This window comes from Melozone crissalis, unplaced genomic scaffold (assembly GCF_028551555.1).
Source record: "Melozone crissalis strain CALT ecotype California unplaced genomic scaffold, PUWL_Pcris_2 ptg000004l_1, whole genome shotgun sequence".
NCBI classification, from domain to species: Eukaryota; Metazoa; Chordata; class Aves; order Passeriformes; family Passerellidae; genus Melozone; species Melozone crissalis.
In genome coordinates, this window is record NW_026535782.1 from 5,265,235 (window position 1) to 5,291,053 (window position 25,819).

A 25,819-nucleotide genomic window follows, 5' to 3' on the forward strand; every position below is an offset into this window, starting at 1 on the left:
AAACTGATGATTTTTCCCTGAAAAAAGCCCATAATGTTCAAATTAGAACCTGGCATGGTCATGTCAAACTGTCAAAGGTGAGCACTCACCTCTGTGAGTTTTACTCGCTCAAAGTAAAACATCAGAGTAACAGGCTGTGGGATCTGGAATTTTCAAGAGGGCTACTGAAATCTTCAGATTCATGAAGACAATTACCTCCAACTGGACTAGGGAATTTTCATACTCCATAAATTGTGTACCTTCTACGAGTAAGCTGCAATTGTAGTGTATTCCATCATGTATTGTAATATAAAACTTTAGCTATTTACCACCACTTTTGGGGAATTGCTGCAGAAAGACTGTCACCTGTTGAATTCCTCCCTTCCTGATGAAAAGGCAGCTGACCCATCCTCCTCTACAGGACAGAGGCTGTTACAAAAGCCATTATGTGGTGTGTCTGTTAAAAGTAGGTTCATTCCACATGGCACTATAATTAACACTTCCTGTAACTGGATGAGCATGAAAGGACTACAGAATTTTGAAGCAAAAATAAAACATTTCAAGTTTGACATAGGGATAGAAGTTTAAAAATCAATTATTTTTTTAAAACAGAGCTTCATAAAAATACATTCATTGCCAACATTTATGAATGGTCTGATTAAGACAATATGGTGACTAACTGGGAGTTTCCTACCATCGTGATCTCCATATGACAGGGTAACAGTCTGCCTACATACTGCTGAAGAGAAAGAAGAATTTGTACCAGCTTGATTTTTAAATATGTTCTTATGTTTATTATACTTTGCTACTCCACTCTCCTAAAATGGTGGCCTCAGGAAAAGCTGCTTTGGCAGGCAATTGCAAAGATTCCTGTGGAGAGGAAGTGAAAAGACTGGGCATACAAACAACGGCTGCTGCCATGTTCAAAGCACTGGGGAGAGTTCATAGAGCAAAATGCAGTCCTAAGTAAATGGGTTTCAGGCAATTTCAGTGTTAAGATAACATCATTAAGACTAGAACAGATTGTGCTCAAACCCTGCTGTTTATAATTAACACATTGCTTCCAAATACTCCAGGGTCCCTGGTAAACAGTCCTCTGCTCAGATCCACCCAGACCAATCAGAGTATTTTCATCAGGTTCCATGCTGGGCCAGCACCTGTTTGGACAAATCCAAAAGAGCCAAAATACTCTTCTTTTTGGCCAGCTAAGTAGAGAGATGAACACAGCTTGCCTTAGTCATTGTCACAGTGTCCATATGGCTGTGAAGCTTGTTTTCACAAGAAATCGTACAAGTACTTTATTATGTCGAAGTTCACGGTCCTATAAACAAAAACACAGTATATTAGAGCAATCATCTTAACAGTGCTAAGACTTTAACCTGTTTGGAGACAGCACATGCAGGACATTCTGCACAATCAAAATCAAGCAACTCCCCAAAAGAAATATAAGCGAAGATTAATGATTTCTTAATTTCTCTCATTATTTACAATACCCCTCTTCTGATTATTTCAACTTTGTAAAATTCTAGAAAAGAAATCTAGCAACTTCCTAGTAAAGAAAAGAAGACTCTAATTTCAATAATGAAACAAAAAAATATATTAATAAGATCATATTTTCGTATGGCAAACTTGATGTTCCAGTTGGTGATGCAAAGCAACAACCTTTTATCCTATTGAATGTTTTGTTCATCTCCTAAACCACCTGTTTTAGCATGTACTCCTTCATCTGTACTCATTTGGAGCCTGTGTTCTTTCAGTCTTGACAGTAGTTGACCCATGTTCATAGCTAAATTTGAAAAATCCAAGAATGCCAATCAATGGGATAGAAGATTTTAATGTACACTTTTGTACTTTAATGGTAGGCAAAATGAAACAGCAGTAGAATAAAACATATAATTATTTTTTTTGTCTCTAAACTCATTATTCTATACAATCTAACACTCAGACTTTAGGGTTTACTGTTTGAATAAATAATGCAAATTACTGCATAAAATGACAAGTATAAAATTAAAAGGGTTTTTTAAAAAAAGTATTCAATGATGCAAAAATAGCTGCTAACAATACTCAGTGAGATTAGCTAGCTGAATTCTTATTTGTCGGATTACAATCATTTAACAGTCTCTGTTCATGCATCAGCCTGTAACCCACTTTTCAAAAAGTTTTTATAAGACATCATTTTGGACAGAGAAAAAGTTTAGAAATCTCCAAGATACGTAACAGGAAATAGTCTGTTGGAGTCAGTGACAAATTTAAAGACATTAACTGCCACTGTTAGACTTACACAACATTGTCACTGGAGCAAGTGACAAATTTAAAGGCATTAACTGCCACTGTTAGACTTACACGACATTGTGTCACACAAAAACAAGTGCTTTAATTATAAGGCTTTCCACAGAAACAAGATCATACACACCAACAAATGCTGACCTTATCAACTAAATTAAACAGAATTGTCCTGTCATAACAACTGGGTTTATTACAGACTCTCTGAAAAGATCCATTATTTCAATAAACACTACGAGAGCCCTACTTCAGCTACAGAAAATTTATGAACTTAGGTTTGAAATTCTTAAAAGAGAAATTATTTCTAACAAAGAAACATCTAACTCTGCCTTCAGCTAAATGTTTAACTACTATGTGGTAAAGCACAGAGATGTTTCCACAAAGACTGAGTATATGCCACAGAATAAGCCAGATGTGAGGTTCCATGGTAAATAAGAGATTGTGCACTTCAGCAGTTACCATGTTCAAAGCCACCAGGAAGAGACACAAGTGTTTTCCTCTTTTCCAAAAACAGGTGGATTTTTTTGGTTTTCTGTTTGGTTTTTTTTTTTTAGTGCAAACTTCACTTTTGCTTAAAAAACACAGAAAATGAAATGACAATTGGAACAGCTTGAATGGGGGTGGGGAGGGAGCATCCTTTTCTGTCCCATTCTTTCTTTCTGTCCCTTTCTTTCCATCAATGGATGGCACACCTCAGCCATCCATTAGGAAATATGCTGAAGTAAAAAGGCTGAGATGGTAACTAAAATCTGAAGATTTTAGTGACTAATAAATTTATTTTAGTACTATTGCAATAACGGAGAAAGAAGAATCAGAAGATGGGCTGTATGGGCTGTTTACTTGATATGTATTTTGGCTGAGATTTCAAAGTAGTTCCTTCTCTGTGACAAATACAATCAAAACTATTGCACAGATAGAAAATGAAATTTCTTAAAGCACAGAAGATCAGGCCTTCATCCTATAGCTAGTAGCCTCACCCAGGGAGGACAGAAGCTCATTTCTAATGAGTTCATGAAACCTTGTCTTCTTACAGATCATCCTCTAAGATTTAATAAATACTGTGGTCTGAGAAGTTTATCGTAATGAAAATTACAATACACTGTAACAAAGGAAAAAACAAGATTTTAAAAAAGGGAGAAACAGGAGAAAATCAGAACAGGCCAACTTTAAAATCAATCTATCTATCTATCTATCTATCTATCTATCTATCTATCTATCTATCTAATTTAAATAGCCCTATCTAGGCAGCAAATAAAGACCTGCAAGCTACTTTTGGAGAAAAAAAGAACTGCTTTCTTTCTCATAACACGTAGGAAAAGTCAGTTTATATACATACATATAAACACATACACATATATCAGACCTAAAGGAAAGCAAGCTAAAACACTACCATGCACTGAGGTTTGAAGTGAGTGTCTCTGACAAGCACTTTCTCCAGTAAGGATGAGCTGCATGGCACAAGTTTTGGTTTTCTGGCTGTCTCTACCTTCCAGCAACTTTAACATAATCGTTGAAACTTCTGAGGATGTCAAAGTTGCAAGGAAAGGGCTGTCAAAGTATCCCAATTCAAGGATAAATCCCAATGTAGAACTGAACACACAGTGATCCATGCTGCTGAGCAGATGGTCTGCTGTGCTTGGTTCCAGGGGGAGCTTTTTCAGGGCATCACTCACCAAGTGGCTTTACTGCTGGGAATAGCAAACTGACATTGCAAAGCTGTGGAGGTCCTGGCACTGTGGTCCAGCCAGACCTGAGCCAGACAAAGTTTCATTCTGCAGCCTGTCCAACTGAAAACTGAAATAAGTGTATGTGTTGCATTTACTGACAAGGCACCTGGGCATTTAATAGCTCAGGAGAGTAACATGTGCACTGAGGTTATGGAATACACCCAACACCTCAGGTTCCTCCTTAGTTCCACATTAGAGAGAAGAGCTGGCTGTGAGAACATTGCTCCCTTTTGACACATGTCATTTCTGGGCTCTGTTCTGATTATAGACTGTTTATCCAAGACTTGTTAATAAGGTGGCAGCAACAGATAAAATAGGAGACATAGGCCTGATTGCTGCCTTTGTATTGCATGTATTTCTGTCTGCAAATTATTGCCATCTCTCCTGATGGATATCAGACTCTTCTCAGACTTCACAACTGAAGGGTCTGGATAAACAAAGATGATGATGTCCTTACATCCACTAACTGAATTAGCTTGTATCAATAACAGATCACACAAGAGAGTCTATGTGCAAGAATTCCTATAACCTATGTAGTTTTTATATCATATGCACAACACTGTTAAGAACCAAATATAATTTCAGATTCAAATACCATAATGTGCTTTTTGGTGATGAAATGGACTGACATTTCAGAGCAGTATTTTCACATGAAGTCCCTGACCTTTACTAAGCACAAAGACAGTATGTTACTGTAACACATAGTGTCACTGTAACATAAATCATTTTCAAAACAGGAATGGACTATACTTACCTTGGGTACAACATTTCTCATAAATAACATGACTTATTCAGTCATTCTTAGAAAACATCCTGAGGTTTTCTATTCTGTTCTGCAAAGAGCTATAGACTGAGCAAATACCTGGTTTGAAGTCTCTTTCAAGTCAGCACATGCAACAGTAAAAGAACTCTTAGCAGGCTCACCGGGCAATAGCTCTGATGAAGTCCAGAGACACAGTGCACTTGTATCGTGGTCCATCGAGCTGGTCATTCTGGCCAACCATGGATAACAGCTGCAGGGTCACAAGAGAGGTGATCTATGGACAAGAGACACAAGTAAGGTTAGTCATTTCTGTTAACATGAATAGCAGTGGCCAATTTATTGTTGTGTTTGTTTTTGGTTTTTTTTCCATTTGGCATAATTTCCATTTTTCTCTGGAAAGTCACTTTCACTTGCTCATTGTTCACTTCCACATAGCTCTGCAGCTAGAAAACCCAGGAATCTACATACATCTTGCCATTACATTTCAGCACCAGCAGTGATAGACAAAGACTAAACCCTCCATCCTTCATATCAAAAGTTATCCTGGAGTTTTGAACAGAGGAACAGGAATAATAGGCATGAGCTGAGCATTTTCCAAATCTCTGCCTGACAATCAGGAAGGACTAGGATTTTCTTTGCTTTATCCCTGAAGACCTCCTTTTGAACTTTTCCACTCAATGTTGGGTATTCCTGTGCCAGATCATATCACATTTTGAACAGATGGATGTTTCACTCTACTCCAGATAAAAAGGAATTTGAAGGTTGGAAAGAAAAGGCTGGAAGATTGTATGTTAAAAAGAGCAGGGCCTGAGTTGAGAGAAATTTGCCTACAAACACACATACAGTGTCTTGACAGAGCCACTGATTATTTTACCAAAATAGCAATGTACCAGCATACTTTTTCACTTTGTTCCTCCAGTGATGGCTGTGGCACCACTAAAGTGAAGTCATGGGGTGTCACCACTGGAAACAGCCATCCCATTCTGACTCAGTTAGGAAGAGACACTGTAGTGATTCCATTGTCTCCCCATCTCCTCCCAGATACCATGGAAAGAAAGAAGTAAAAGCAGAAAAGAAGCTTTTTCCAAAAGAAGGTTTGGGTTTTTCCTTGGCCTTTGCAATAGATACCACAGACAATTCAGGGCAATGAGGTTATATTCTGTGACAAAATGCTATCTTGGCTACAGTTTTCATTTTTAAAAACCCAGCCAACCATGACCTACTTCTGAGTAATGATAATAGGACAGTAAGGAATTCCTCAAGAATAATGTATTTCAGGAAAGAAAGTGTCAGTTCAAATGTTCAAGGAAGCACAATGCTATAAAAAGCCTCAGCAAGTTGTAACAATAAAAAAAATACTCCTAACTCAGTAATAACCCTGCTCTTTTGCTGGAAGTACACTTGGTTTTCAAATTTGTGACAGTGCTTGTAGGAGGCAGGAATAATATAATAGAAAAAAATGATACCTACCTATAGAGAATAGAAAAAAATATGGTACTCAAGAATGAAGTAATTTTTTAACAGCCTGCACTTAACTTTCTTTCATATGGCATGAGACAACAGTAGTTTGGATGCCAAAATTCTGAAAAGTCTTTGGAGTTTGTTTAAGGAATGCTGGTCTAAACATAGTCACAAAGACAAATTCCATTTACTTAATTCAGATCCATGAATTACATGGTTTATCAAATTTCAGCATTGACAAAATTAAAGAAAATTGAATTCAGTATATGGCAAATGGCTCAGATTCTAGAGCATTAATTACTTTGCATGTATCACTGGATTGGGATAAACCTCAAACTTGTTAGGTTTTATACTCTTAAAATACTCATGAGAGTACATTTTTCTCCATTCTCCATTCAACAAAATCCATATTCATTTTGCAGGAATTTGCTGTAACAGTTGCACCCACGTGCATCAATACTGGCAAATCACTTCTGCACGGCACTTGCAGCTGGTCTCACATTCAGAAATCACCAGCGAAGGAACAGCAGGAGGGTCCCTGGAAGGTCCTTATGACCAGAGAAAAAGTCTGCACAGTCTGGAGATCCATCTCAGTTTTATGTGAGATGTAAAAGTGACCTTGCTGCTGTATTACAAATGCTCCAGCAATACTTCAACAAATTCTATATTTTCTTTTCTAACTAGCACCAAATGCTCTGCGAGTAACACGAGGTCAGGAATGCAAAACTCCTTACTAAAGGCTGACTCAAGAAATCTGAACTAACAACCTGGACACTAAGTTTCATTAATGTTCTTGACTTTAGAAATTAACTCAAAGACTCAATATACAATATTACAAGATAAATAAAGCTAATATACAATATTACAAGATAAATAAAGAGTAGTGTTACTCTTTATGATCAGAGTAAAGAACTTACTTAGGAAACTGCAACCTTTTACTTATTTCTTTCACAACACTTAATAAATGTCATCACAGGGAAGCAAGTGCAGAAACAGTAAGTCCTGACTCAGAGACCACTTAAAAAAGACAGCTGTAGAGAAAACTGCCATTTTCAATTCATGCAGGCAAGAAACAGTTTTATCTCCAAAGAGGCTCAGTAGAGGCAAAGGGAAAGAACATATATCTAGGGAGGGTGAGTAGGGACCAGCTATCCTACAGACAGCCAAATGTTAGGAGCTAAAATGCCTAACTTGTTAGACTTTAGATTAGAATTCAACATGCAGTATTTACAGACGCCTGGGCTGTGCATGGAGAAAGGCAGAGATCTCCTAAGGACAAAAGCCTGCCTGCTGAGGGGACAGCAGCCTGGAGCTTTGCTTGCACAGCTTTTTCAGGGGATTCAGGGAGAATCAAAACCAGCAATGGAGCTCAAAAAGCAATGACTTCTGATTTTTTCTTGCTTTATACAATATAGCAGGAGTGTTCTGTAGCTGTCAGCCACAGAAATGGACAAGACACCTATTTTGTGCAATAAATTGATAGAAAAGACTGGATTGTGGTAGAAGTGGAATTATTAAGTTTCTCTAATATTCTGTGCTGAATCTAGACCAAATAAATAAAAGATGACTGTCCTCACCAAATAGTTCAGAAGTCTTCCGGGACACACAAGGTCCAAATCCCTTCTGACACAAGAGACTTGAGCACCTCTGCTGAATGTCTGACAAATAACTGGGGTGGGAGCAAAGGAAGGAAGAAGAAAAAGAAAAAGCCATGTATGGTATTAAACCTTCACCAGACCTCTCTTGCAGTCTGCTTCTGAAGCTGAACTATTTTGCATAAAATTGCAATCTCTCTGGGCCTACCCAGGGCATGCACCTGGTAAAGCAGGATACAGTGGAATGAACTGGGTTTAAGACAGTGTATTTGTAGCATAATTTTAAAATTCACCAATATTCATGTCTTGTCAGCACTTCAGTTCCAGGTATCACCTATAACTTAAGCACTGAAAAACAATTACTACTTCAAAAGTTCAGGTACTATAAAACTTTGGAGGCAATATGTTCTTAAATTAATACACATCAAAAGTTTGAAACACAGATGGGAAAAATATGAATGCAGTGCCAAACTAATTGCACTTAGCCAAAAATACACCACTGCTTTTGAAATATTTTTTAAGGTTTTTTTTTTTAAATATCGTGGGTACAGTGGCTCCATTTCATTATCACAAAAGCTTGAGAAGAAACATCTGGCAAGAACAGACCAGAAACAAGCCAGAAAAACTGTGTGGGTGATATAAGAAAGAATATTTATTGAGAATCTTCAGAACAAAAGAAATTATAGTTGGAAGAAAAATTGTAGAGTTATTTGTAAAATTACTTAAATTGGTGATGATTTAATACTAGCAAAAATTACCAATTAAATGAAATCTTCTACAGGAATAACAAGAGAATCTGAAAAAAACCCCTTTCTGATCTGAAAGATGTAGAGAAATGGGTTTTACCAGTATGTTTAAAATAAGTGATGATGGAACTTGCTTTGAAATGCATTTGTGTGAGAAACCTGCTTCTGAAATCTTGGATCCAAGGTGAGAATAATCATAAAAGCACAGCAGATAATTGTTCCCAGGAGGAAATGACCACTCAGATTGCTTCTGGAGATTCACTGGTCCAATATGGACATTGAAACCTCTGGAAAAAACAAACAACCCACAAGTCATCCTTCAAGGCAGCTTTTTTCCTGTCAGCCCGGACTAACAGATGGGCCTTGCATCATTCCCCAAGCAGACACAAAGACTGGCTTTGTGAGCACATGCCTGTGTGGAAGTGAGAAGGATTCCAGAAGGAAGGGCTGTCTGCTGAGAAAGGCCGGGCTCCTTCCGAGGACACCACAAGAAGCCAGAAAATATTCACTGGGGTGCAAAACATGAGCAGAATTAGAACCCACGACACAGGGAAACGCATGGTTAGCTAGGGTAAGCAATGACAGACTATCTAGGAAAGGGTCTGGACCAACAGTGGGACATATCTCAAATCCATAGGATAAAACTAAAAAGAAAATGATGCTGTTTGGATGGAGGGGAAGCTGCTTCCTGAGAGATGTGATTGAAATCTCATGAAGTGCACATTTTAAACTGGACTGGAAAAATATTAACGAAAGGAGGAACAATTTCATACTGGCAGAAGTATACTAAATTATCTATGTGGTTTTTTTTCATCTCTACAGTTTATAATATTCAATTATCTTGCCCAAGATGTAAAATTAATTCTAACTCTTCAGTCTGGCTTACTGTCACACACAAATTCTGAACGTCAAACACGTCAAGAAATGAAGAACTTTCCGTATTCAGCTCTGTCAGACAAAGGCACTACATTCTTTCACAGTCACATGAATGATGCTTTGCAGCACCATCATCCCACAGCTCTCAAAGCCTGTGCACTTAATCAAAACCTACCCCTGCCAGCAGTCACATTCAGGCACATGGAAAACCCTCTGCTAGGCACATGGCACTTGGAACACCCAATACCATTTACAAAACACATTTCAGTCACAATGACTGTGCAAAACTCTTCTGGAGTTAAATTCAATGACCCTAGTACAAATTATGTGAGCATAAAAAAACCTGCTCAAAATTATTTTAATGAAAATTATAGCCAGAGTGTGCTCAAATGTCAGCATTGTTTGAAAAACTTGCACAGAAAGATAACCATAGAACATTACAACTATATGTATTTAAGACAGTACTTGATAAAAATTATTTTTATTATTAAAAATAAATCAACATTTTTCTGAATGCTTGTACAAAACAATCAGTTTTGATACTGAATTACATTTTGTGTGAGGCTTTTAATGCATAAAAAAATACAACAGGAGGGACACCCTTAAAGATTACCTGGAGCCTTCAAGCTTGCAGTTAAAAATTTATTATGACATGCTTCAGCTAGGTATTTTACCTTTATCTCAGCTTAAAGCAATCCAACGCTATTTTTAAACTACATTGTGAACACAGTCAAAAGGTTTCTGACATTAACAGAGGCAACAACAGACCCAGCCTCAGCCCAAGTGCTGCTCCACAGACAGGGCCCTGTGCCCCTCCCTTTGGTGATACACACAGGTGGCTGTGCACGATGGGATGGGGCAAACACACTGACCCAGCCTGCTCTGCAGTTTCTTTTATGAATGTTTGCATTTGATGTCTTTCTTTGTCCCAGATTAATTTGGGTCTTTATGTTGCTGTCACAGAAGTATTACCTCATTATTTTGTGTTGAGTCTCCAGGACCTTGATTTCATTTCACTCAAGGCAAATCTAGGTGATTTACAGATTTAAACAAGTGACTCCATTTGCTTTTTCAAAGCTTCATCATATCAGCGATTCAGTCATTTGTTAAGACAGCCAAAACTTCCTTTACACAATCCACAAGAAGTGTTTATTTACCCTCAAGTACATGACCTTGAAGTTCTTGCTGTTAAACCAACTCAGTTTGTATCATACTCACCACCTAAAACTTTTCTTGTGTCTCTTCAGAACAGAAATGTTTATTAAGCCCAAGGCATATAACATTGAATTTTACTAGAAAATTCTTCTGGTTTTTATTCTATAGGTCATTAGAACCATTTTCTTATGATATTTTCTCCACTGTATAATCACTGCTTACCACCTCCTCCTTATTTCTACTTGGCCTTACCTTTTGTATCCCATTTACACAAAATGATGCTTGACAAGAAACAGTGCCAATTTCATACACTTAATCAAGGGATAAACACATATTTTGCCTTTTTCCTTTCCTCCTCCTCTTTCTGTACCACTCCACTCTCTTCTTTCAGACCACAGAGCACCTTTCTGCACACTAGAAGCTGCCTTCTCTCTAGACCATTCTCATGTAACTGGCCTCCCTTGTGGCTTTCCCTTCAATCTCAAGAGAAGCAAATGTATTTTTCTATTTTGAGAAGACACTTCCTACCCTTGGCTCTATTCATATTTTATATGAATACTTTCTCTTCAATTAGCAGTCTGTCTTCTAGGGTTTGTTTAGTGACTCTGACTAGCTGCAAATCTTGACTCATCAGTACAGCTTCCTTTCAACTCTTCTCTGTACTTTCCCATTATTTCTACACCTCACATATTATCTTCCCAAAACTGCTATTTAAAGAAACAGAAACAAAACATACAATATTTTTTCTAAAAATACCATCGATTTTCTAAAATGGGGACACTGAATCAAGATCCAGGAATTATTCCAGCAAACCAAAAAGGCAATTTAAAAAAGTAAACAAGAAATCCAGAAGGAAGTATTCTTCATCCAAAATTGTAGTTAATCTGTAACACACTTTGCCTCTGCAAAGTCAGTACAGTGGTAGAGAGTTTTGAGGAGTTTAGAAAGCCACTGAGCACAATCATGGAAGCAAATTAAACCATGGGCTGCTGAATGTAAATATCACCTCTGTGGCAGGCCTTTAAGCCCCAGGTAATAAGAAGTTGTAACACACACAGACTATGCTCATCCTCTGCTTTCTAGTCTTAAATTTTCCCTGCTCATTTGATATTACTTAGAAGTAGTCAGGCAGTTTTACAGAATAAGAAGTAAAACAGTGGGTAAGCCCATTTTGGGTCTGACTTGATGTGCCTGCTGTGATGCATTCATCAAAGATAAAGGACATCATCTGCATCTTCTATATCCTACCACTCTTTAACCTTCTCTTGGGCCTCTGCAAGGGCTCTCTCACTATGAGGTACTGTATTCTCCCCAAACCTTGCAGTCTTTGTGAAAACAAAAAACCCCACTTGATGAAAATCCAGCTTCCCCCGCCATCTCCTGAAAACCTTCCCAATACCTCAAAAGCATTTGCACAGATTAGCCTTGCCCACTCATTGTTACAGTAACATCACTTTTTAAAAGCAGTTCAATAATTTATTCATTTGGGACCGAATATTAGAGGAATCTATCAACGTGTTAATGAATTTGCTTTCTCTTCATTATTTTTATTCAATATAGAAATTAAGAAAAAGCTCCTTTTTTTTTCTCTCAGCACATTTACTTTAGCATTAATCAATTTGCCTAATAAGAAGGAAAATAAAAGGCAGTTCACAACACTCTTTGCCTTGCTCTGCTCATCAACTTTAAAAAGAAATATAAAAACTCTACAGAGAGATACATGGATAAATCAGTATTTCTGAGTCAGTTCCATCACTTTGAGGATCAATTAAAGTACTTCACAAAGGCATGAAAAGCATGCTAGAAATTTGCTTAATGTGGTAATTTCTGAAAGGACCAAATTATTTTCTGTACCTGAGGATTATTTGGAAATATTTTCCGAATTTTGTTAAGATCCTTGGAAGTGATGACAGGAGTTAATTTTGATACTCAAACCCAAGATCTGAATGCATCTGCAATCTGTTGAAGATGTGTACATCTAATTTACTCCGTAACAACCAGGAAACACAACTGCTAAGTAAAAGGACTACAGACAAAAGTTGGAGACAGCTAATTCAAAAGCACTCCCCTTTCTAGTTCATACTTCCAAAATCTAAGAAACCAAAGATGGTAACAGATGGTCAAAGGAGCACTTGGGGAATGATTTTTACAGTTAATTTGATTACTTAAGCCAGGTAGCCTCACAAAGTGGACATTAGACCAAGGCTGGCTATTTTTCAAGGCAGAGGCAATAGCCAACAGAAGTATCCCTCTGCCATACCTTCATTCACTTTTGCATCAGAGGTCTCAGGTTCCAGGCAGGCTTTTTTACAAGATAAGGAAAGCAACATAAAGACTGTTTTCCAGAAGCAAATCTTGGTGCCGCTGACCATCCAATTTTAATTCCCCAAATGTAGAAAATTTTGCCTGCCCTCCTCCTTCATTTATTGCATCTGCCCCACAATGGCCACATTTCTAGATATTGCCAGTCAAATTCTATTAAGACCAGGAAAGCAGTAATGTTAGAAATACTACCCAGTCCCTGTGATACTGATAGGACTTGATATATTTACAGAAGGCGTCTAAATTTTTAATGCTACTTCAGTAAATTATAGAACTGTGCACACAGTTACCACCCTTTTACTGCTATATGAAGAAGTTGTGTTTGTAAATACAATTTTGTATTAAAAAATGATTCAAGCAATTAGAATTTCAAACCTGTCCTGAGGATAGAAATCAGTCTTTTGTATTTGGCAAGAGCAGAAATAATGAAATTAAAAGAGATTGCTCAGAATCAGACATTTGGGAGTATCTCTTGAGTAAATTACCTTGCTTTCTGCAAGAAAAAAAAGATATTCAGTGTGTCTTAACTACAGTATATTTTTGGATTATTATGATAATTAAGTGTTTAAAGAGTATTGATCCAAATATTATATAAAGAAACAGGATATTAAGAATTCTTTATTTAAAATAACCACTCCAGGAATATTTGACCCAAATACTTCTGAAATACAGATCTCAGGCATTTTAATCACAAGAACAGAAAAATGGTAAAATACATTGTAGTCCCAAATGGGAGTTTGCTCTGAAAAATAACAATTTAAAAATACACTGATTTTAAATCTTGAGATTGTGAAAACAGATCTTTAGAGACACTGCACAGCAGCACTCTGCTTCTCAACTACTCACAAGATGCATTGCAGAAGACTGCCATCAACTTCACATTTATATTCACTGTGACTAGATTAACTGCAAATTTTAGTGGTTCTGTAACAGGAAAAAATAGTAACAAAAACAAAAAAATAGAAACAACTTGTATCAATTGCTTAAGAGTGTAAGTACAGCATATTGGTACAAAACAAAGATTCTCCCTGGCCCAATCTGCTGCCTCTTGAAAGTACCAGCAAAGGATGCTCAGGGAAATGTGTAATAAAATTGTAAGGAAGAAAAATTTCCTGATATACTGAGTCCTAGTGTTCTTAACTTCAGAGACTTCAGTAATTAGGTATAAAATTGTTCACACTTAGGGATCTGACCTGTTGAAACATGCAATTTTATGCTACTCTTGTATTGTCAAACTGGAGCTAAGAAGATTGCTGACTTGAAACATTAATGCACTCATCAACACATTGAGGAGAAATTTATTATAAGGCTGCATGTCAAGAGATTAGAAATAACAAAACTGCCTAGCTCTCAGCAATATATGGCAGTGAGTCATATTAGGTTTTATGCCATCCAACAGAGGAAAAGAAAAAACTCCAAACACCTGATTTACTTTTATAAAAACCAGTAATTAGAATTTTATTTGGTAAGGGATGTCAGAGCCTAGTGAACCAAGAGTTACAAAGTTCTTGTACAACAGCAACTGAGAGGAACACTTCTGTTTGTAACACCTCCCTAACAAAACCAGGACATTTAAGCCTAACATATTCCTGTACCTTTGGTTACCCTTAAGGAGAACAGACTAAGCACCAAGGATGAATGGAAGTTTCAGTTCCAGGCTGGCCAAGTGTCACCATGCAGCACAAGGGAAGAGAGGACTCCTGAAAGTCACTCTGTGCTGGTAGGAAATGGATCTCCCTCTCTGAGCTTGCCAGGAAACGAAATGGCCTCATGGAGAATCTTCTACTCTTAATCAGTATATCTAAAGCATTTGGTTCCCACCAGAAGGAAGAGAAAGGCCAGGATGAAGACTGTCACTCAAGAAGCCCTCCAGATGCTTGAAAACAAATAAAACAAGGCCTATTGTAACAGCAGATAGTGATGGTTGTAATCTACAGTGAGAAGTGTTGTTTTCATTAAAGAAATGTGTAAGTTTAGATGTGCTACAATAGAGGCTATAAATTCATAACATCCATTTCTAGAGAAAGCAAAGCTTTCAGCCAACCATGAATTGAAAAGTCATAAAATATTTAAAATCTAGGTTCAATGACCCATTAAAAAGGTTGGATGCAACTTCAAAAGATATAAATATCCTTTTATTCCTTGCACAGATAACATACAAAGTGGTCAAAACTACCAGTTTTCCAGCTCTTATTCAGTTATACTTGGTTTTATCAGATGAAGAGCATGAAATATCAACTGTCAGCATGAAACATCATCTGTCAGCAATTAACTGTAAATCAAAAAACCATGTTCTTCCAACACAACACTAGTTTTTTATGCAGTTTCTGTCACCCTTTAATGCAACTGTGAAATTCTGCTAGTTATGCCATGTAGCACTTAGCTTTTTTAACCTGGAAAAAACCCAGTTTCTGACACTCCTGTCTGGCAAGCACATGTGCTGGGTAAAAAGCCAACCAAGGCAACCAATGAACTAGTGAACCAGTGTGCTGCCACAGCCATCAACAAGGCTGGCCAATGGATTAGACAAAGGATATGTGGGAAGGGAATAACTGCTAAAGGAAAACATTTCTTAGTAACAGTATGAAGTCACTTAATATTTCTTCTACCTTTATAGCAATCAAGGATAATTCTGTCTATTTAGATAGACAGAAACATTCAAAGACACAACCACTCCTAAGAGTCCTGAAAACATCTTGCTATATACACAATGTGTTAAAATTTGTGTAGTTAGCAAACATTGACTATACTGCTCCTACATAACTGCAAATCATTTATGGGGTGGAGTGTAAAATAGTGACATGCTGCACAAAGCAATTTCCACATCACTCAGGAGTGGAGTGGGGAAGGTATGTGGTGACAGCACCTACATGGTTGGCGGCTACAGCAATTTCTGGGGCAGAAAACACTACAAGGAGTTCAGCAGGGACTTCCCAGAGTCAGGGAAACCCAAGAGAGACCAGAGAGATCCAGCAGGAGCTGGCAGCTTTTGTGAGGGAGGCTAGCATGGGAAGGGTGATGCCAGAGCACCTCAGGGAGATTTGAAGAGCTCTAGGGAGCACAAGTGACCAGGAGCACAGTGAGAAGTGTGGGCAAACAGGGCAGACAGGATGTGGCAGGGCAGTTTGTACAGCATTCCCTGTAGGCAGATGTGTAGGAGAGTGCAGCCACCTTCCTGGCTGCTCAGTCTCAGTGGGGACATTTTCACTCCCTACAACTGCCAGAAAGGAGTGTGAAGCCATGTGGGGATTGACTTCTTCTCCCAGGCAGCCAGGGAGAGGACAAGAGCAAATGGTCTCACATTGCACCAGGGGGGCGGTTCAGGCTGGACATCAAGAATAATTTCTTCACTGAAAAGGTGGTCAGCCATTGGCACAGGCTGGCCAGGGAGGTGTTTGAGTCACCAGCCCTGGAAGTGTTCAAGAAATGACTGGACATGGCACTTAGTGTGTGTTCAGTCAAAGCTTGGGCTTCACGAGCTTGGAGGTCTTTTCCAAGTTTAAAGAATCTGTGATTTGAAAAGCATAAAAGAACCTCCACAAGATATCCTATGTAAGTCTCAGTGGAATACAGTGTAGTCAAGAAACAGTTGTTCCCATGACTAACGAAATTATTTCTTTCTGGAGCTGACAGTTGTGATAGCCACTCTATTTTGTGAATAATCATTGTGTCAAGACTTTTCAACAATACTCAGTAATTATAAATCTGACTTTTTGAATATTAAATCAGTTTAAAATGGCTTAATCCCTCAAAAATAGTATACTGATCACCAAACTGAAAAATCCATACAAGAGATCAACAGAAAGGTGTGAAAAAACAGGACAGAATCAAGCAAGCAATGAAGTCTTTTGATCTCAACAGATTAAAAAGTCACCTCATACTAAAATGCTGTAGTGAGAAAATATGGGAGAAAAACAAAACTGAACAAAGAGAAGCAGTTATGATTGCCAAAGACACTATTAGGGTCTGATGAAAAGCAACCTGTCATTCCAATCAACTGTTCTATCCAAACATTTTCCCACCTCTTGGAAGCCTTGCACATAAGCTTTACATAATGGGCAAGTAGCTCCCATGGTTATCCTCTGGAGTCTCTTCAGAAAGCAGAGACAGAGTAGTGCTCAAGGATATTTTAAAATGTCCATTGCAGAATCTGTGTTGCAATCAGTAAACATTAAAAACCCACCCCATCAAAGAAGCAGCTGGTCAGGAAGGGGTGCTATCAGTCTGCTACTCCTCAGTAAGAGAAGCACAAGCAGCAGAGACCAAAATATTATCCACGGTATGCTCTGGTTCTAAACACTCACTCTGGGCACCTGCCCCTCTGCCACTGAAGGCCCAAACCCACTTTTTATGAAGTTCTCAGCACATCTTGTCCAAGGTGACACAGCAGCACAGGCAAGGTGTCACTGCCAGGAGCTGGTTAGTGCATTAGGACACACAGACCATTCCTCTGAGCTGCTGGGCAGTCTGCATCTGCCTGATGGCTGAGTTCAATTTTACTGTCAGATCTTGCACATCTTGTCCTGCAGAAGCACTACATACTGTTAAAAGCTGACTAATTTTATCTGGAAAGTGCACCAAAACTTGGTCATCTCAAGAAAATTTTAAGACACAATTCTGCACTTAAAAATACAGAAAAGAAAAAGGTTCCATACAAAGACTTTTCTGACTCTAAAACTGTTCTCATTTATTTTATAACAGAGAAATTGTGCAATATAAATGTTACCATGGTAACAACTCACTTTATTGAACAAGAGAGAAAATAATTATCCCAAACCTGCATATCATGCAAGCACATGCAGTAGATTTAGTGCTGCCCTTTTTTCCCCTCGCTATTTTTCTTCTGGCAAAGAGAAACAGATTTTAAATTTATACCTTATAGCAAGCCAGGCATCATTTTGCCTGTCCCTCCCACTTCTTTGTATATTTTACACCTCTTGAGTGCATGATGTGAAGGACCCACTTACTTAGAAAAAGAAAAAGGGATTAATGAATCAGAAATGCTCTTCCCCCTCCTGAGTGAAGTACAGAAGACTCCTATGTAAATGCTTCATGCATTTAAAAAAAATGAAGCCCTAAGGCAAGCACAGCACATGCTTAGTATTCACTCAGTATACTTAAACAGGAACCCTTAGTTTATAGAAAACCAAACCTTATTCATCTCCAAACATAAATTAAACCTGATTTTACTGCTCTGTCTAAATATTTCTTGTGATATTGTATTTGTAAACATATATTTATATTTTATATACAAGGGACAGCAATATTTTCTTAAGACCTGCATGGATTTAGCCATACAAATCCAATTAATCTCAATAGAACTTGTATGGCTAAATCCCTGTTCTCAGCTTTGACATTTTAGAAGGAGTGGGGGAGGTTTTTCAAGGAGTGAATATGTATTATACAAAACTTAGTTTTCTCAGAAATAAAATACCATGTAGATACTTAAAAATATCAACAAACATTTATGGGATTCTGTTAAGAAAATCACATTCTTAGGAAAGCAGGCAAGGATTTCCACAAAACTCTTATTTTACAAAAATAACAGTATTATCCTGCAGCCTATGAGATAAAACTAATCACATGTACATATTAGTTGGATAAATTATTCTTATTTTACCTCCAGTTTTGATCTTTTTATTTCATTTGCAGTGCATCTGCCTGTCTCATATGAAATGTTAAAGAATGAATTTAATCTAGTGTTCACAGTTGGAGGATGCGTTTGGGATGCATAAAATTCACATTTTTAAAAGATCACTTTAAAGAAGTGACTTAGAAGTGCTGTTTAGAAAGACGATGTTGTCACCACCTTCCTCACTTTTTTTTTTTTTGTTTATTTACAATCCTAAACAACTTAGAGAGTTTAAGTGTAGAAACAAAACTACACTCAACCAATTTCAGCAATGAAGAGTGCAGCTAATTTTGGCTATCTCTTAGAAGATATTTTCAGGTACTAGAAGCAATTTATGTGTATACACATTAATGCACACACACAATACATGCTGTGCAAAATCTTAAGTCACTAAGCTGTCTTCTTCATGGAACTGGAACTCTCCAAATCATCCAAAAATAGCTTATCTTGGCAGAGAATTCTTTCTGAAACATAGGCTTCAATGCCATGTCCTTCATAAACACACACACACACACCCCCCTATTCTACTATTTAATACCTCCCTATGAAGCTCAAACATAAAAACCCTAATATATAAAAATATATAAATATAATTCCAGTAATTGAACTGGTAAAACCTAGAATTTCATATAAAGAAGGCTGCTCTTAGGTGCCTTCTCCCTTCCCCTAAAGCCCTTAACAATCATACCAAGATTTCAGTTCCTAAACCAAATACTACTGGAGATGTATGTTTCCCATACAGCAGTTGAACAGTTAAATCCCAAGAGTCTTACAACAGCAGAAGTGATATAAATAATGTCTCCTTTTACAATAATTTAGATTTTGCACTTGCCAGTAGTTTTTGTATGGAAAACCTTTCTTTTTCCAGTTCGAGTACAAATCATACAGATGCAGTGGAGAAATTTTTTGTTTGTTTTTTGTTAAAGAAGAAAAAGTGACCAAATTTTGGAATTAGCTGGACATATAAAGTATTAAACAAGCCACTTAATGATTAGGACAAATTCTGCCAATATAAGCCATCATGCTGCTGATTATTCTTCCTGTACATGAAGTGTCAGTTCACACATGTTAGTTGAAATGTTTTATTTAAAGCTTGTTGTATTTCAAATGAATAATGATAATTGCAGTACTGTATCCTGAAATCACAATTTTTGCCTAAAATGCATGATAAAAGTTACTACTTAATGAAAAACTAAAGCTTTTAAAAACAGAAACATTGCTAAATGCTTCTGCTAAACTTTGCTAAAGCAACATTTTTCTGTAATGGTGTGTTCTGAAAGCCTTATGACTGGACTTGTTTCAAGTTCTCAAAAGCAATAGCAAGTTACAAAGAAATATACATTATCAATTGAGACAGTACCTGACATAAGACCCTCTCTGGCCAGAAGCCCTCCTCAGAGCCTTCCATGAATCTTGTTTTATTAAAAAACTGTGTATTTCAGTGTACAAAAGTTCAGTATTGTAAAACTGTTTAGCTTAATTAAACATATGTGATAAAATCTTTAATCTTTAATATACTAAAATATGAAATTTGTTTGTGATAAAGACTTCTTTCATAAGCCTTTCCCCGTGCAAAAATCTCAAACATCCTCTGTTCATGTCCCTTACAACCTCAGCTTTTCCATGTCCCTCACAACCCAGAATCACAGCATGGCTGAGGTGGCAGGGATCTCTGGAGGCCATCTGGTCCAACCTCCTGCTCAAGCAGGGCCATCTCAACCAGGCTGCCCAGAACCATGCCCAGACAGCTTTTGAGCATCTCTGAGGATGGAGATTTCACCACCATTCTGGGCAACCTGTGGCAGCACTCAGGTCACCCTCACAGTAAGAAGCACTTCCTGATGCTCCGGCTGTGTTTCAGTTTGTGCCCATTGCCTTGGAGTAGAGCTGCAGCTCCTGGCTGTGGCTCATTATATCCCCTTATCCTCTACAAGCCTCCTGCTCCCCCTGCTTCCCCCCTTCTCAGCCTAAGATGCTCCACACCCTGTGCCTGGACCATCACTTTCAAACGTATTAGCACTCGGGTGGGGCAGCTTTAACAGGGCTCTCTCTCCTCAATTACTACTGTTGCATCTTCCTGCTCCAGAAAAAACAATGTTTGGATGTGGAGAAATGTGTAACTCAGAAACCAAACACTGACATGTTTATCCTTATGGCAGGTTGGTTTCTTGGTAGGATATTTTTTGTTTGTTTGTTTCTTGGAATGTAACCCAAATCCCTCTCCAAAAGAAATTAGAAAATCGAAACAATCATGAAATCCCCATGCAGCCTCCTCTGACCAAACCATCTTGGTGCTCTTTAATAACAGTAGCTCATTGAAGAAATCATGGTTGAAATACAGTCAGCAGCCATAAATGTGTTCACCTCCTTCACAAATAAACTGTTAAACATTAATTCAGAAACACAATTTCCATTCAGTTTACTAACAGAATGATATCTTACTATAAGAATTTGCAGAGGTTATTTTTCATCATCATTATCTAGGCTTGAGGCTCAACTTTCAGTTTCTAAATGCTTATTTTCTTCCAAGTGACAAGACTCTTGAACTCCTGCCTGAGTGCAAGCCACAAAAAGACTGTGTCCCCCTGTTTTTAGGCTGGCTCATCACCAGCCAGAGCCTGAGTTACAGTTCCCAGTGGCAGAATGCAGCCTATTCAAAACAGCATGATTAATTTAGCTAAAAAGAAAACCACAAGCAGAGAGAAATGGATTAAATAACAACAAAACCCTACATACATATGGTCTTATCTGAGACTTGCCTTGTTAACATTCCCCTTTTTTCAGCCAGAGGGTGAAGCACTTGCTGGTGCTGCCCGAGTGCAACTGCTGCCTCTGACACTATAACCTGAATCCTTCCCCCTCTCCAACACAACCCAAGGCTGAATTCAGGTATTGTTCCTCCTGTTACAAAGCAACTGAAAGAAAGCCACTGCCAGGTTCCCAGAAAGCTGAGGAAAAGCTTAACTGCATTTAACCCTTTGGGCTCCCTGGAACCAGCCACACAACATCCTTTGGTGCCAGGGACCCACACAGAACCCACAGCTCCTGTGTTCTTTGTGGCCATTAAAAGCTGCACTTGAGAATGCCATAGGCTAAAAAGCAGGGAAATGGTGCTACTAAAGCAAAGAGTTTCATTTTTTTCAGTGTGATCAGGTGTTACATTCTCCTGTAAAGATCTAATGGATGACTAGAAATGTAAAAATTATATTAACAACTATTCACTTTCTATTTTTATCCTTCAGCAAATAAATGTATTCAACTTCACAAATTTGTTCTGTGGGTTCTCTGTAAGTGTTGAATCCAATAAGCTAATGAACTGATGAGAAGGCTGCTGTGCCCAAAAATACACTGTCAATTCATTTATATGACAATTGCTCACAATAAATGCACACTGCTATGTTTCTTTTGCTCTGAATGGGAAGTAAAGGTATCCGTATTTACGTAAAGTTTGTGGATGTCCAATGTACCACAGCTGCAACTTGATACTTAGAGGCAAGAAAAAACTAGAACAATGAGAGAAAAATATCTCAAATGCTGATGAAAGTGACTGGCAAATATTATTTAACCAAGGAAGAAAAAGACTGATGACTTACACTGGGTCCACTAAATATCTGACATAATCAAAGATTCCAGTGACACATATGAAATTATTACTAAAATCAGCTACTCAGTAAAGAAGTAGTCCAGATACCAAGATTTATCACAGCTGCTTTTTTATCCAAAGTATTTAGTCTGACACCTTAAATTCAACAAAGAATTAAAGAATTTCAGAAAAAGATGGCCTTTTTCAGTACAGATGGATTCTCAAAGGTTTGCCTGCCTTCTACATTTTAGGGCTCAGTTTTATATATATATATATACACACACATACATATATAATTTATTAAGTGTTGTCACTTGATATTACATCCTCTCTCCTTGAACTTCTACAGCAGATTATTACAAAATAATTAAAACAACACCTGCACATCTTTTTAAGTTAGAAAAAGTCATTTTACGAATGTCTCCATTTATAAGCAGTGAGCAACCTGAAGGTGTCTGTCCTGCATCAGTGACTGCAACTACAAAGCACCCCCAGATTAAGGATGTGTCTTGCATGTGTGCACATGGTCATGTGAGAGGAGGGCAAGTTCCAATACTGATCCAGAACAGCCTTCATTTGTTCTAACAGCATGACAAAACAAACATAAAACAAACAACAAAACCCCCAACATCAACAACGAAAAGCCCTCCAAAACTTAAAAAAAAGGGCAAAATTTCATGCCCATTTCAAATTCCTGCCTGTTCCTTTTAGAACATATTAGGATTTAACATCAAAACGAACAGCTTTTCTCTTACTACCTCACCTAATCCAGTTAAAAGTATTATGAAGATGACAGTGATTGACAGTTACATGATGACACACTTGTCACACATCACATCTGCCAATACTTACTTTTCTCCTCATTCATGCAGGTTGGTTTTTTTTTTTCTCCAAAAGAATATAGTATTTATTAGGTCAACATTTCCTAATTCACCATGCATGAAAAATCATTTAACTAGCTTTTTAACATTTGGTTGTAAAATAAGAGTTAATAATTTTTAAACAAATTAAACTGCTCTTTGTCAGTACTTTTATTCATATGAAAATGACCTTAAGCAAACCTATCATCTGATGCAATAGATAGTCTATATGGATTGCACTTTTATAGGTAACACAGATAAGAGTATTGTTCTGCTCATGAGGCAGAGGGAGTTAAATCATAAAATATTCAGTTTTAATTAAGATTATTGTATCAAAGGCAAGGCTTAATGCAGAATTGAAGTAAGGATCAAGGTTAATGCCTATTCTAAAGCAAATTTACATAAATTATGTTTCAGTAGTACACCATGAGTCTTATTTTGTTAATTTATACCATGTGAGACCATCAAAATTAAAGATAGAAAATATCTATTAAGTCATCTTCACTCTCCTCCCACCAATGCAAAATTCTGTCCCCTTCTTTTAAGTTTATATCTGAATGCTTTGCCTACTGTCATTTGCAATAGCTCAAGCAGTGGGGCATTGCACTAAAACTTCAGGGGAGACTATCACACACTTTACCATCTCCAAAAGAAGGCTTTTTTTAAAGTATTCAAAGCTAAAAAAGCTCATCTTATTTCATTACTCCTACTTAGACCTTTTTTGAACTCTTCTAAATGAATCCTTTCTTGGCACTTGAAGACTATAAATACCTTCAGACATTTTCATCATCCCCTGGTAGTTATTTAGCCAAATTAGTGTAGGGATCATCTCTCTTCATCTGAACATCACCAAGCACACAGATAGCTATAAGTAATAATTACATGTGTTCATTTCCTTTAATCTTTCTTCACAAGTCATTCCCTTCTAGCCTTTAATTTTTGCCAGTCTTCATGCCTACATCTTCTTTTAAGTGTTACTGCTTTGCAATTATTTTCCTTTCTCTGAACAGCTTTATTCCAGGTCATATCCACTTATGCATGCCAGCTTGCGTTTACCACTTTATATTGACTTTTCACTGATGTGTGTAGGTTTTTCTGTTTGGTTTGTTTGTTTTAATAAAACATCAGACTCAAATTTCTTCTCTGTTCATGTCAAACTATCACGGAAAAAAATGAAATTACCTGCACAAGCATTTCTGCTATTAAAATACAATATAAGTGCCTAATAAATTGTTTACATTACTCATTTTTGGGTCTTTATCCAGGTTTTAGGCACCATCTATTTTGGGCAATCAGTCTGAAATACGTTTGAGTTTTGGAGTACAGTTAATTAACCTTTTTTCTTCACATTTGTCTTTTTTAGTATCTGCATAAATACTTTCAGTCACAAGAAAATGACATGAGGACTTCAAGCATTACTTTTTATCTCCTGTCACACTGATGACTCCCTATCATATTTGCTATCTTTCTTCCTCATCACTCTAACACAACGAGCTATTCCCTGTGCCCCAGCATAATGTAAAGTTAAAAAAGCTTCACCTGAGCCAGATGGAGACCACAAACTGCACTGGAGTCTGGTTCACTCTAGGGAATTCCAGATGCTGAGTAGAATTAAAATTTGGGCTATTTTTGAAATGGGAGAGGAGAAGAAGATGTTGGTTTGAATGTTTATCTAATCATGGATAAAAGCAGGTTTCTTTACTGCTATGGAGATTCTGCCATGTCAAATCTCCACCTGTACCTTTTCATTTCTCCCAGTCATCAAGAGATGCTCTGGTTCTGGTCACAACTGCATGGAAAACATGTTAAATCAACTGGTCAAACAGCATTCCACAGGCTAGTCCCACAAAATGCCTACTACAAGGTTAAAACCAGTGAGGTGTCAATGATTTGTCTAGGAGGGAAGAGAAAAGGCAGGCTCAGGACATGATGCCCAGCAGTCCAGCCTCCTGTGCAACAGCTCCAGCCACCATGTGCTCCCTGCTAGCCATCCTTCCCCCTTCTACCTCCACTGGAAGCCCATCACAATTTGTGACAGAAGTTGTTAAGCTAAACAGAAAGCTTCTCTACGTCAAAAGCCCATTTGTGAGAGCTAAGTACTAGGATGAACAGCAACTCTCTGTCACTATTAACTAAGAGGCAGCCAGCTCAAAACAAAAGGTAGATATTTCAGGCTACAATTAAAAAGCAATGCAGAGATTTTGTGCCATTGATGCCTCTGCCGTACCTGTTCAGTGAATCAGAACAGATTACTTCAGGCTCCCAGTCTTCTAGACTGTCAGTCTAGCATCTTTCACAAGCACTACAGTCACACCAATTATTAAAAAGCTTTTCTCTACACCATCAGTGTCATACATCCATTAGAGGCCATTCCACACTAGAAGATATCTGTTGCAAAAAGTCTTCCTAGGCCATATGCTAGTAATAAATAAAAAAGGCTGAAAAAGATCATTTTATAACAACAATCTTCAGTTTTCTTCTCATGTCTGTGTGGTAATCTCTTGAGTCAATCTGTTTACTGTCTGTATCTACTACACCAGGGTTTGTGGGTTTTGTATATAATTCATTACTTTCTCTTCTGACGTTGTCTTCCATATTTCTTGCACAGATATCTAGAACATGGAACACCCACTAGTTCATTCTATGTAGGTCACAGATGGTCAGCAACACATCCAGCACTCTTCAATTATTAAAATAGACAAACCTGGATCTTCATATTCTCTAGCTATGCCTTTCAAAAAATATCCTAGCTACCACATCTCCTATGTTTTTTCAAACTGATTACTAACCAGAGTCTGAATTCAAAACGTTTCAGAAGACATAGACATATTGCCTGT

At 37.6% G+C, this 25,819-nt stretch overlaps 1 protein-coding gene across 1 annotated transcript in view; it reads right to left on the reverse strand.

The window, feature by feature from the left end:
- Nucleotides 1–390: 390 nt before the first annotated feature.
- ORC5 (origin recognition complex subunit 5) overlaps nucleotides 391–25,819 on the reverse strand; it is a 59,655-nt gene continuing 34,226 nt past the window's right edge. The window contains exons 13-14 of the mRNA XM_054274948.1: nucleotides 4,914–5,026; nucleotides 391–1,300 (exon numbers count right to left, since the gene is read on the reverse strand). Of these exons, the coding sequence (XP_054130923.1) occupies nucleotides 1,255–1,300; nucleotides 4,914–5,026 (159 nt within the window). The 3' untranslated portion in view covers nucleotides 391–1,254. The remainder of the gene's footprint in view (nucleotides 1,301–4,913; nucleotides 5,027–25,819) is intronic.